Source organism: Megascapheus bottae, chromosome 18 (genome assembly GCF_031878675.1).
Source record: "Megascapheus bottae isolate mThoBot1 chromosome 18, mThoBot2.hap1, whole genome shotgun sequence".
Lineage (NCBI taxonomy): Eukaryota > Metazoa > Chordata > Mammalia > Rodentia > Geomyidae > Megascapheus > Megascapheus bottae.
The window spans coordinates 35404952-35418866 of NC_143526.1; the positions used below are offsets into that span (position 1 = coordinate 35404952).

The following is a 13915-nucleotide window of genomic DNA, read 5'->3' on the forward strand; positions in this document are numbered from 1 at the left end:
AGCATCACAGTAACAAGTGCTGCAAAGTGTTTTGCTAAAACACTGACCGTGCACTTGGGCTCCAAAATTATCTAAGTACAGTAGAACTTGGCATCCTTGCTTATCTTTTGTGTGCATCTTAGTCTAAGTCACTCACTCTGCAGCCACATTGCAATGCCTTGGGTTCCAGGAAGGACAAACTGATCAATAACATCGTTATAACCAGGGATCAAGACTACCCTTATTGAACAATAGAGCCTCCCATCAGACCACAGACCACCCACTAAACAATGACGACCTGTTTATCTTGTCTAGGGATGACAGCAATGTGGAAATCCTCCCAAAATAAGGCTAGGCAGGACTGTTTAATAGCACCCGCACATGCACATACACGTACACAAGCACGCACACACACACACACACACACACACAGCTTTTTGTCTATAAACCCTATAACTCACATGTTTTTTTTTGCCAGTCCTGGGCCTTGAGCTCAGGGCCTGAGCACTGTCCTTAGGCTTTCTCAAGGCCAGAGTTATACAGGTCTTCGGGTCTTCGTGCATGCTAAGCAAACAGTCTACCACCAGGCTAAACTCCCAACCCCTCACATCTGTATCTTGAAGAAGGCTCAAGTGCTAATTTCCGGTGACTGCCTGTCACATAAATCTCCCCCATCGCTATCAAACTTTACTATGTTTTTATTTTGTGTACAGATATCAAGAGTAGCCATTCTGCCTTGCACTAGTATGGTTCACGCCTATAATACTAGCCACTCAGGAGGCTGAGATCTGAGGATCCTGGTTCAAAGACAGCCTGGGAAAGAAAGCCCATGAGACTTTTAACCATCAGAAAACCAGAAATTGCACTGTGGCTCAAAGTGATAGAGTATTAGCCTTGAGCAAAAGAGCTCAGGGACAATGCCAGGGCCCATCCTCAAGTCCCACAACTGACGACAAAAAAAAAAAAAAAAAAAGAGTGCCATTGATGGGAGTGGAATTCTTGGGAGTTTGGGTCTGAGATCTAGACTCCATCTCAGCTTCTGCATACATACATACATACATACATACACCACCACAGGCAGACCAGCTGGCAGGGTTGCCATTTTGGAGTTTCTCATCCCTTCAGCTTTTTTTTTTTTTTGCCAGTCCTGGGCTTGAGCTCAGGGCCTGAGCACTGTCCTTGGACTTTCTCAAGGCTAGAGCCCTACCACTTGAGCCACAGCACCACTTCCAGCTTTTTTCTATGTATGTGGTACCGAGGAGTCGAACCCAGGTCTTTGTGCAGCCTAGGCAAGCACTCTACCACTAGGCCACACTCCCAGCCCCCATCCCTTCAGCTTCTACAAGACTTTTCTGTCTCTCACCTTAATTTCTGGCCACCTTCTTTTTTTTTTTGATTGGTCGTGGGACTTGGACTCGGCCTGGGCGCTGTCCCTGAGCTCTTCAGCTCAAGGCTACCGCCCTACCCCTCTTGAGCCACAGTGCCACTTCTGGTTTTCTGGTGATTAACTGGAGATAAGAGTCTCACTCACTTGAGTGCCTGGGCTGGCTTTGAATCGCGATCTTCAGATCTCAGCTTCCTGAGTAGCTAGGATTATAGGCATGAGCTACCTTGCCGGGCTTCTGGCTGAGTTCTGTGCTTGGTCCTCTACTAAGGAGACAAATTTTTCAAGGGCAGGGAGAGCAGGGCACTCAGTGTCCAGGAACACCTGAAGATGTGACCTGTCTGTGGTTTCACAACTGTCTCCGAGTAACCCTCTAAATGTTACTCTTGTGTACCAGGAAACCATGATCCAGAGAAACTAAGGAAGTAAATTCAAGCTTTAGGTCCCATATGTGTCCAAGAGACAAGGTAATTTCCTTCTATATGAAAAGTAACAATACTATGTTTGATCATTAGGAAAAGCACTTCAAGCGTATAAAGACAGTGAAAGGCTCCTTCCCATTCCGTCACCAGTGGCCTGAATTTCCTCCATGTCTATGGCTCTCTGGTATGAAGTTTTGACCTATTACTAAGTAATGGTTGGCAACGCGTGAGTTCCTTGAGGTTCTCCTTGTTCTTTCTCCTGCACGGATTAAAAATAAAGACCAAAAAAACCCCCTGCTCCCAACACAAGCCTATCTCTCCACCTTGCATCAAGTCTGCTTCCACGGCTTCTCCTGCCATCTGTCCTGCAGCCAGGCAGCCCCAGAGCCAGCCAACACCCCTTGTGCAACAAACTCAGTGTCCCCTGGGAGCCCAGCGAAGTCCTGGCCCCCGTGGGCGCCTTACCTAGCGGAAATCCAGACTGGGGACTGGATGGGGGCTCCAAGCTGGCTTCAGGGGCACTGGGCTCCCAGGACTCACTGTTCTCAGGCCCCTCCAGCCTTTTGTGAAGGGCTGCAGGCTCCCCAGGGCCAGGGCCCTGGTCCTCACTGCCTGTGTCTGCCACGGCCCGGGTCTCTTCACCCATTTTCTCAGCAAACCACTGCTTGACCTGCTGGGAGCTCATGTGAGTCTTGTCGCAGAGGCTCTGCAGGTCCTCCTCGTACAGCATCTTGTGTGTCATGTAATAGTCTTGTAGCAATTCCCGGTTGCCAGGGGCGATGACCAACAGTCCTGGAGGGAAGTTGCCCCGCTTGTAGTCTTCGTACCACTTGAGCTGGCCGTTCTTCAGAGCGTACCTGCTGTCTCCAAACCAGCGCACCACCTCTGGGCGTGGCAGCCCTGTCTGGGCCATGATGGAATCGTAGTCCTGGTTGCTTGGCCACTGTGTCTGGACAAAGAGCTGTCGCAGCAAATGCCTCTGCTGGGCCGTCTTTTTGTAGCTCACTTTGCCCGGGGGCTGCTCCGCCAGCTTGGTCAGCACGTCCTCCTCTGGCTCACAGGTGCCGAGCCCCGGAAACTCACTCTTGCCGCTGGCTTCCGTGACCCGCAGGTTCTTCAGGTTGATCTTGATGGGGCTCACCTTGCGCTCGGCTGAGCTCTGGCTGAGAAGCACCTCTGGGGAGCCATTTTCACCAGGGACCCTCAGCTGGCTGGCCGGCTCAGCTTCTCCACCCTCGTCTTCAGCAGCCTCTGCGTCTTCCCCAGGGACCTGCTCACCATCCCCCCGCCTGCTCTCCTCTGCACTGACTTTCTTCCTTCTGTCGGAAAACCAGCTATCGATTTCTCTTCGGGTCATCTTGGTCTCACTTCGCAGACGGTCCAGCTCCTCGTCCAGGGGAAGTGGGTTTTGTGCAAAGCTGCTCTCCAGGGCGCGGAGCTGCTCAGGGGCTCGCTCCTTGTATTTGGTTGGTGTGAAGTCTGGCGTCTGGTGCCAGGATTGCCGTTTGGCAGCAGGGTGGCTTGCCAGGGAGGCTGCTGCTGGAAGGCAGGTGACCTCGGGGGCCTTCGAGGACAAGGAGAAGGGCATCTCTGGCACCGAGTCAATGAGGAGGGAACTGTGCTCTCCAGGCATCATGGCCCTGGAGCCCTTCAGATTCCGGCAGTGGTACCTCCGGTCGCTGAACCACTTGCGCACCTCTCTGGTACTGAGGCCTGTCACTTTGGTCAGATGCTCTACTTCGCTCTGCCCTGGGAATTGGTTCCGACAGAAACTCCCTTTCAGAGCGGACAGCTGCTCGTGAGACTTCTTATTTTTGTAGATGCTGGCATCCAGGAAGGCTTGGGACGTGATGCTGGGGCACGCCGTGAGGAGCGACTGAGCCGCATTAACCACCTTCACAGCCGATGTTGTATTTGAACACACAGTGTTGATGGGCGTCGCGTTTGGCTTTGGGATGGACGTAGCTGTCAAGGGGAGAGAGGAGCTTGGCGCTTGCACCCCATTTGCCATCAGTGGCTGGGTGACCAGGAGTCCCCCCGCTGTGCCCTCTGGCTGTCCCACCACGTGGCCTGGGAGAGCGGCCTGGATGAGATGCTGGACGTTGCCGGCACTGGCAACCAGGGGTGTGTTGAGAACGGTGATTGTGGGCTGAGGCACGGACTGGATGACCGTATTGAACATCTTCTTCCGGGCGTCCTCGATTTCCTCTGGGGACCAGCTGATGCCCTGCTTCAGCCTCTGGGCTGTGAACCAGATCTTGAGCTGCTCCTCCGGGTACTTGGTCACCACAGTCAAGTAGCAGAGCTCCGCCTTGGTGGGGTAGGGGAACTTGTGGAAGGAGTTCTTCAGGAAGCTGTTGGAGTCCATGGCTGCGTTGTACGTTGGGATGCTGCTTAAGGGGATCATGACTTTGGGAAGGGCCTTGGATGTGGGCAGGGATGGGTGGGGGTGGTGCTGGGCATGTACAGGGGGCTGCTGCTGCTGCAGGGAGAGGAACTGTGCTATACCAGCTGGCAGAACTGGCACTGTTCCTATGAGGGGCCCATTGGCAGCATGGGGGGGCTTTGTGGAGCTGGTAGTTGCCTGGCTGGTTGGAGCTGCCCCATTGAGGAAGGCATGGTCCCCCTCTTTCACCTCAGTCCCTCCTGCCGCCGCTGTCGCTGCCACCGCTGACTTTGGCAAGGCCTCACGCCCAGGCTGGCTGGGAACATTCTCCTTGAGCATATGGATTTTTTTGGCTTCAGCTTTGCTTTTCATTATCTTCATGATTGGAGTCTTGGTAATAATGATTTCCGCCTGTCCGTCGGTCCCTTCAGTGCTGGCATCGCCTGCTAAATCAGGAGTGCTGGCACTCTCAGGGACACGCTGCTCCACCACTACATGATGGTCTAGCTTGGCCACATTCCACACAAAGCTGGCTTCTCCTGAGTGACACTTGGCATTGTGCAGGGAAAGCCCCTCAGGAGTTTTTGCCAGGAAACTACACCCTGTGCATATAAAATGTGGGTCTTTATTAAAGTCTGTGTGCTCTGAGTTCATGTGTCCCACAAATTGGGTTATGTCCTGGGATTTGAATTCACAGTCTTTACAAGAATATAAATAGCCATCCAAAGTGCTCCGGTGCCCGTTGGCTAGGGCAGCGCCATCAGTGCTGCTGGGATTCTGGGCTGCCTGGCTGCTGCTGGCAGGTGTCTCTGGGGGAAGATCCTGCGGGGGCCCTGCAGGCAAGGCTTCCACCGGCGGCGCAGCCTCCGCGCTGGCGGCCTGCAGCACTGCAGACTTCACAGGGATCATGCACGGGGTGGTGGACTTCCTCTTGCTGGCCATGGTGACAGGCGCTCGGAGCAATCAGCAGGCAAGAGTCTGTCCCATCCAGGGCCCCAGAGCACAGGTTCCAGCTACTCCATGAGTGCCGAGAACAGCTTCTCACAGCAGCTTTTTCAGTTATCTGCAGAAAGCAGGTTTCCCCTATTAAGCCTGAGGAAGAGAAGAAGAAACATGACTAAGATCTCTTAGGCTCTGGATCTCAGATCCACCGACAGGCCTCCGTCATCAAGGTTTTTCACAAGACATAACTGCAGCTTCTTGGATGGGAAGTCTGAGTCAGGAAGAGTGGCCCGGTGATGTTCAGATACCACAGACAGACTTCAGCAAATGCCCTCTGCTTTTCACTCCCACCAACTCCATACTTCCGACCCACTTTCGTTAAGGAGCTCAGCTACAAAACCAGCCAAACAGCAACAACCACGACAAATCCAAACACCCCTCCCTGGATCTCCACATTAGTGTGGACCATAACAGAGTGAGAACAAAAGCTCCAGTGTCGTTCTTGTTCAAATGTTTGGGCCAACAAGCGATTTTTCTATTCAGAGCCTTTCCGCATGTAAGAACACGATGCTGACCCTGTCTCCACCATGCCAGACCTAAACTCCATGGTAGCTGCTATGTGTGAGTGTAGGGGGAGGTGGATAAAGACTGGACTCTGTAAGGCCCAGTCCCCTCTCTGTGACCTTTTTTTCTGCCTGTGTACTACTCTTCTCATTCCTGACACCAGAAAGGGATCACAGTTGCCAGTTACACCCAGGGTGACTGTCACCCACATAAAGCCAAAAGTCAGAGGGTATCAGTCAGTCCAGTCCTACTAACTCCACGTGGGGCTCTGGGTACAGCAATTCAAATTAGGGCCTCACACAAAACACATGACCTGGTACTGTGCTTTCCTGTCGGCCATTTTTATTTTCTTTTGGTGTGTTTATTGTTTTATGAAAAAAAATCTTTAGGTCTAATCTGTTTGAAATTTATTGTGAAAGCTGAGGGACTGAGGAATTCATTCAGTTGTGTGTTCTATTACTAGAATAATTATGAGCCGAGATAAAACTGCTTTGTGACCACTAATCTTCGCATAACATGCCATCTTTAACATCGACAAATTACAATGCTGTGAGAATTAATAGTAATTCTAATAAAAATCAAGTTATCTGTGTTTGGGTTTGATATAAAAAGGTATAGAAAATGAAACTATATCCAAGCAAATTGTTAGCAAACACAAGAAATTACTTTGTTGTTTTTGAAGTTTACGCTGATGAAAATAATGATTTAAAAAATCACTGCAATTTTAAATGAAGTTATAGTGACACAAAAATAAACATACCCAGATCTAGCCACTTTTCACCACCAGCTAGAAATATCACACAGAGATTTTACAAAACTTCATTTTTAACTTTATCCAGGTGTGGCAGTACATGCTTGTAACACCAGTGCTCAGGAGATGGAGGCAAAAAAATTGTGAATTTGAGGTTCTAGTTAAAGCCTAGGCTACATGGTGAGACCCTATCTCAAACAAACAAAACAAATTATTATTTTTTTGTCAGTCCTGAGGCTTGAACTCAGGGTCTGAGCCCTGTCTATGTATGTGGTACCTGGGAATCAAACCTGGATCTTTGTACATGCTAGTCAAGCACTCCACCCCTAGGCCAAACTCCTGGCCCCAAAATGAATAATTTTTAACTATAAAGATACAATATTACACAAATTATTTTTAAATTTTAAATAAATTAAGGTATTACGTAAAATTTAAGAAAATGAAATAATCTATAATTATATATGACTTTGCAGCCATTCAGTTCAAGTAGCTTATGCATATTTCAATCATAATGAGCATGCACTTGTGTTTGCCTTTCCTTACAGAAGATGATATAGCTTCATAAACATTTTTTTATATAAGTTTCATAATTGAAGTGTCTGGAAACTATCTAAAACTATATTACTGTTGACTGAATGCCATTAGGTTATATTTCGTGTTTAGTGTTGTACAGGCCTCTGTTGCCCTTATCCCATGGCTCAGGTAAATGAGTAACTCTGGGCATCCAGGATAAGTTTCTTCCACCAGATTATTTCCTCTGGTTAACTACAGAGAAATATGTTAACCAGTTCAAGATGTATGTGTGCATATGTATATACATATATATGTATAGTCTAAGCTCCTTTTTATATAATTAAGAATTATTTTTAGGGCCACGAGTGTGGCCTAATGGGAGAATGCTTATCTAGCAGGCACAAAGCCCTGAATTCAATTTCTCAGTACCACATACACAGAAAAAGTGAGAAGTGGTGTCATGGCACCACAGGGAAGACAGTAAATAAAATACCTGAAAGCCCAAAGACAAAAGAAAAAAATAGTGGTTTCATGATAATTAAAGGTCATCACCTGAAAGTGGAAAGATGAGCCTGGGGTATGGTCACACGGCAGGTCACTTGCCTAGCATGCACAGCCCCCTACATAAAGTGCAACATTTTGAAATCAGATGTTTAATCGGATCTATATAGAATACATGGAGACTCCCCAAGCAGGCTCAGGGCTGCAAAGGAGTAAAGCATTTGAAAGATCCTTTAAGAAGAGTGCACTGCTGTTTGAACAGCAGGATTTGGGCAAATACGTCCCCTGATTCAGCCACTGAGGCAGTCTGACGCAGCTGTAGTGCAAGGGAGGCCCCGCTGCTGCTTGAGCCTGCAGAGGCTTGGCATCCTGTGTGCCTGCTGGTTTCACAGGCACACAGAAAGTAAGAATGACAGGATTATGGAAGCTTCCAGATATCCAAAAAGGCCTGGGGATGGGGTCTGGGCAATATGTGGCAAGGTCAGACTCTCTTCAGAGAACCTGAGAGGTGATATGCACAACTCTTTTTTTTTTTTTTTTTTTGGCCAGTCCTGGGCTTGGACTCAGGGCCTGAGCACTGTCCTTGGACTCTCTCAAGGCTAGAGCTCTACCACTTGAGCCTCAGTACCATTTCTGGCTTTTTTCTATGTAGGTGGTACCAAGGAATCAAACCTGGGTCTTTGTGCATGCTAGGCAAGCACTCTACCACTAGGCCAAACTCCTGGCCCCTATAATGTTACAATCACGCATTGTAACATTAAAACTAAACTGGCTGGGAGGTGAGTGGCTCACACCTGTAATCCTAGCTACTCAGGAGGGCTGAGATCTGAGGATTGCAATTCAAAGCCAACCCGGGCACAAAACTCCATGAGACTTTTATCTCCAATTAACCACCAGAAAACTGGAAGTGGCCCTGTGGCTCAAGTGGTAGAGCACTAATCTTGAGCTGAAGAGCACAGGAAGAGCAACCAGGCAGAGTTCACACGCCATGACTAACAAAAAAGAAAACTAAACTGAAGCCAAGTGCTGATGGGACTTTATACATGACACCCTTTTCAACATTTGGAAGAAGGAATGGTGTTTCCTAATATGCTTCCTCAGTCCTTGCACATGGTATGTCTCGTACATGCAGTGTGACTGGGCTAGGGACCACACCATTCCCATTGCTCACCTGGGAATGGGCTGCTGTCTGTCCACAGTCCTGTTCACAGTGTCACTTTATTTATTTATTTATTTTTGTGGGTCATGGGGCTCAGCCTGGGTGTTGTCCCTGAGCTCTTCAGTTCAAGGCTACCACCCTACCCTTGGGCCAGGCTCCACTTACCATTTTCTAGAGGTTAACTGGAGATAAGAGTCTCAGGTCCTTTTGTGCCTGGGCTGGCTTTGAACCTAGATCCTCAGATCTCAGCCTCCTGAGTAGCCAGGATTTCAGGCGTGAGCTACCACGACCGGCCTGGCCCCTAATTTAAAATCCAACTGTCCTAATGTGCACTTACCACTGTCCTTTATGAGGTTTCTGGTGTCACATCCAATATTTTAGATATTTTATGAACGTTGCTACCCAAATGATGTCAGAAGGCACCAGTGGCTCATACATGTCATCCTAGCTACTCAGGAGGCTGAGATCTGAAGATGGAGGTTCCAAGCCAGCCCGAACAGAAAAGTCTCCATGAGACAAATCTCCAATTCACCACTCAAAAACCAGAAGTGGAGCTGTGGCTCAAAGTGATAGACCATTAGTCATGTGCAAGACATCTCAGGGACAGTGCCTAGGTCCTGAGTTCAAGTCCCACAACCAAATATCTATCTATCTATCTATCTATCTATCTATCTATCTATCTATCTATCTATCTATGTATCCATCCATCCATCCATTTATGGATGAGTACTGTTGGACTTAATGAACCAGTACCAAAACACTGTTTCTGATTCTGTTTGGCAGAATCTGGGGAACAAATGCAGTGGAGAAATGATAGTTGATTAATTTTAACAAATGGTTGCTAAGTGTTAACCTGTGCCTAGGCTATTTCAGGTGCGACAATATGAGGAAGACAAAAAAAAGGGATGAAATGTCTGCCTTCTTCGAATCTACATTCTATTTTTGGGAGAGAGAGATAATAAGCAAATAAAAAAGTAAATGTATAAGTAATTAAGGACAATGGAGAAAAAAAAGAGTTGGGAAGAAGCAGAAGAGTAGGGAGAGAGTGAGATCACCTGAGAATGTGACACTGGGTCAGAAACTCAGAAGTGCAGAAATAAGACGTGGGCATGCAGGGAGGCACATTCCAGGCAGAAACACCAGCTGGCACTAGGATCTCGATGTGGAAATGTGCTTGGCACGTTCAAAGACTACTAAAGAGGCTAGAAGTGCTGGTAGCAGTAGCAAAGAGGGCAGTGAGATACAGGTCAAAGAAGTCCGTGCAGGGAAGGGCAGTTTTGTATAAAATCACTAGACTTGTCTCTAAGTTTCTCTAAGACAGGCAGTGCCAAGGGAGGGCCCCGGGCAAAAGGCCAACATCTTCCAACCTATGTTCAACGTGGCTCTGCTGGCTCTGTTGAAAACAGATTGTTGGAAAAGTCAACGAAGAGCCAACAGACAAGATAAAATAATGGCATTCGCTGGGAAGTGGATGAAACTAGAGCAAATCACGTTGAGTGAGTAAGTCAGGACCAAAGGAACAAGAGGCGCATGGTCTCCTTAATAGGTGGATATTAGATCCAAACAGTACAAGAGCGAGGACTCAATACTCGAGTACCCTAGGTTATGAACATGGTCCTGGAGATATCAATGTTTAAGTACACAGACATAAAAATCTATGATGAGATATATACTCTATAGACATAATGTTAGATTATATAGATTGATATGTATCCATGACATACAAAGTCTCAGCTTAATTTTATGTTCTAAAATTTATGTGCCAGCCGGGGATTTGGCCTAGTGGTAGAGTGCTTGCCTAGCATGCACGGATACCCGGGTTCGATTCCTTGGTACCACATACATAGAAAAAAGCCAGAAGTGGTGCTGAGGCTCAAGCGGTAGAGCTCTAGCCTTGAGAAAGTCAAAGAACAGTGCTCACGCCCTGAGCTCAAGCCCAGGACTGGCCAAAAAATAAATAAAATAAAATAAAATTTATGTGCCCGTGGTTATATATAGAGATCCCTTTCTTGAATACTTGTTAAACATGGCATTTGAAATACTATATAAAAATCAGTGTTAATAAAATCTTTTTTTTTTTTTTTGCCAGTCCTGGGCTTGAGCTCAGGGCCTGAGCCCTGTCCTTGGACTTTCTCAAGGCTAGAGCTCTACCACTTGAGCCTCAGCACCACTTCCAAGTTTTTTCTATGTATGTGGTACCAAGGAATCAAAGCCAGGTCTTCGTGCATGCTAGGCAAGCACTCTACCACTAGGCCAAACTCCTGGCCAATAAAATCCTTTAATAGCAAAAAGGAAAAAGTCAATGAAGATACAGGGTAGCTCATCTGGGGGTTATGATAGCAATCTAGACAAGAGATGACACAGGATGGCACAGATGGAAGTAATGAAAAAGAAGACAGAATGGAAAGATTTCCTAAAGGACTGGGCAGAAGTATAAGCATTATATCAACAAGAAACAAGGATAACAGGTTTTTATTTTAGCAGCTCTACATAACAAGATAGGTTTGAACCTGGCAAGCTTCATGCAAAAAGCAAAAGGAAATCTGAAGTGTTAAGAATGGAAGTTCTTTTCTCTCTTTTTTTTTCCACTTATGGTTAATCTCATGTGGTTACGGTATCTGACTTTGTTACCTAGTACAGTGTAAACACTTATTTGTTTATGTGAAATAGGGAAGGGTGAAAACAAGATGATTGGGAGGGGTGGGGGGGGGAAAGGGGTATCAAGGTTCAAAGGGGTATCAAGGTTCAAGACATAATGTACCCACTACCTGACTGTAACCCCTGTATAAATTACCTCAACAATAAAAATACAATAATTTAAAAAATGGAAATTCTTTTCTAAGGCAAAAAGTAGATAGAGCTGGTTTGGTCACAAGTATTTCATGGAATTAATGGGTCAGATTGCTATTAAGGCATAAAACTGTGCAATGCAATATTTCCAATGAAAAGACTTTGGTCTTTATGAAAACCTGCTCAAGCCCACAGGGAAACTACAAGAAATGTGGTGGGGTAAAGACTTAGGGGTTATGGAGAAGGAACCTAAGAACAAATCTAGGATAGCTTAAGGGCAAGTAGTCTGAACCTGTACCCTTGGAGGTACCAATTCCAAAGGATCTCTTTTCAAAGCTAAATGTAGAACTTTAAAATGAATTAGCATCCTAACTTTGGTCCCAAGTACAAAAGCAAATTACTTTATTAAATTTAAAACTAAGAAAATTTAAAAAGCAATATAAATGGTTTGTTCTGGATGTGGTTTACTTCTGAAATCACATTTGTTTTGTTTTAATTCAATCTTTCCATTGTGGGTCAGATAGTTTATAGGGTAAACAGCTTGCAGGATAGTGACCTGGCAGAAAATTCTAAAGAACATCCATCTTATAAATAGAACTCTTAGGACAGAATTGAGGCCTAGCAGTAGAGTGTTTGCCTAGCATGTAAGAAGTCCTGAGTTCGATTCCGTGGTACCACACACAGAGAAAATGCCAGAAATGGTGCTGTGGCTCAAGTGATAGAGTGCTAGCCTTGAGAAAGCCCAAAGACAATGCCCAAGCCCTGAGTTCAAGCCTCAGGACTGGCAAAAAAAAAAAGGAAAAAAGAAGTCTTGCCAGGCGACAGTGGCTCACGTCTGTAAATCCTAGGTACTCAGGTGGCTGAGATCTGAGGATCATGGTTTTAAAGCCAGTTGGCTTTGAAAACTGGAAGTGGAGCTGTGGCTCAAGTGGTAAAGCTGTGCGCAAAAGAAGCTAAGGGACAGTATCCAGGACCTGAGTTCAAGCCCCAGGACCAGCAACAAAACAAAAATAAAACCCCAGAAAACAAAGAACTCTGGCTTATCTTGTAGAAGACTAAGCCTAGGAGAAGGTTGAGACTACGTTAATAACTTTCTTCAATGGCTTCATGACAAAGTCCAGCAGTATCTTACATAGATGCTGGTTTCACTCAGAGTACTGGACAATCAACTTTAAAGTACTGTGGTTCTTTCACTCATATGGAAAAGTATGAAACGTCTGATAATATGTTGACTTGACACTGCCTATAGAAGTAGGCAGAGCTGCCAATTGCAGAGTGAAGCCTAGGGACACCTCTACTACTTTAAAATATCAAACACAACAATGATGCTCCTTTTCTTAATCCTGCAATTCTGCATCTAGAAAGGTGGTCCAGCGATACACTTGTACATGTACAAAGTAACATACACTCTCCCCAGTATCCAGGCAAAGGATGAAAACGAACCCACTCACTCACCAAGTGACACTCAAATTTGTCACTGCACATCTAGATAGTGCAAGAGCACTCACTTACCAAACATCATGAAGTCACATTTCTTATACATCTGTGGATTACCCTCCAATTTATCTCAATATGTATTATGTCTTAAAGCAGAAGAAATACTATGAACATGCTTGTGTGAACAGGAATATAGGAAAACTGTCATAATGTTTGCTCCTGGGAGGAGAGGAAACATGAATATACTCTGAATTCAAAACAAAAGCCTAAAACTTGAGTAAATGGAAAAAAATGGTAGTACATTTTAAAAAGCATAGGAGTTGTTACAAATAACAAGTGAGAAAATGAAAAGTGAATTGGGGTCAAAGCAAGGTCTTTACAGCTACTTTTTTTTTTTCACCAGTGCTGGGGCTTGAACTGAGGGCCTAAGCATTGTCCTTGGGTTTTCTCAAGGCTAGAGCTCTATCACTTGAGGCATAGCACCACTTCTGGCCTTTTCTCTATGAGGTACTGAGGAATTGAACCCTGGTCTTCGTGCATGTTGGGCAAGCACTCTACCAATAGGCAAACTACCACCCCTTTACAGCTATATTTGAACTTTTGGTTTAAATTCTGTGGTATTACATGTGGATACTACATACACAACTAAATAAAATGCCTGAAACTATATTCCATTTGTTACAATGCTAAATTATCTTAAAAACACCCAACATAGAGGAATGGGACAACAGATGCAGTACAAACTCTTTCCCAATTAAAATATTCTCATAGCAATCTGTGATTATAGGCTTCATTTGGTTATCACCAATGCTAGAAACTTATTATACCTATGTCTTGTTCTCTGCCACAGAACTCTATTTTTTGTATAACACTCATCAAAATATGCCACTGGATCTTTATTCATTCTTCTTGCTGTCTCTCACTCTGACTAGGCCTTAGGCTCTGAAAGGCAGAGGCTTCTATGATATTCTAGGCATGTAGCATGGTACCTGGCCACAACAATGATTTCCATTATGAAGTGTGTGCTTCTTATTTTCACCTTTTCCTTTTTAGTGTGGTCCCTAAAACATTAAAATAGCACATGTGG

General features: G+C 45.7%; 1 protein-coding gene across 5 annotated transcripts in view; it reads right to left on the reverse strand.

Annotated features, from left to right (window-relative positions):
* The window catches only part of Zhx3 (zinc fingers and homeoboxes 3), an 83573-nt gene that overhangs the window by 2511 nt on the left and 67147 nt on the right, over nucleotides 1-13915 (reverse strand). For all 5 annotated transcript variants that reach the window (XM_090352372.1, XM_090352373.1, XM_090352374.1 and 2 more), the window contains one exon: nucleotides 2251-5263. In XM_090352372.1, coding sequence (XP_090208498.1) covers nucleotides 2251-5113 — 2863 coding nt within the window. In that variant the 5' untranslated portion in view covers nucleotides 5114-5263. The remainder of the gene's footprint in view (nucleotides 1-2250; nucleotides 5264-13915) is intronic.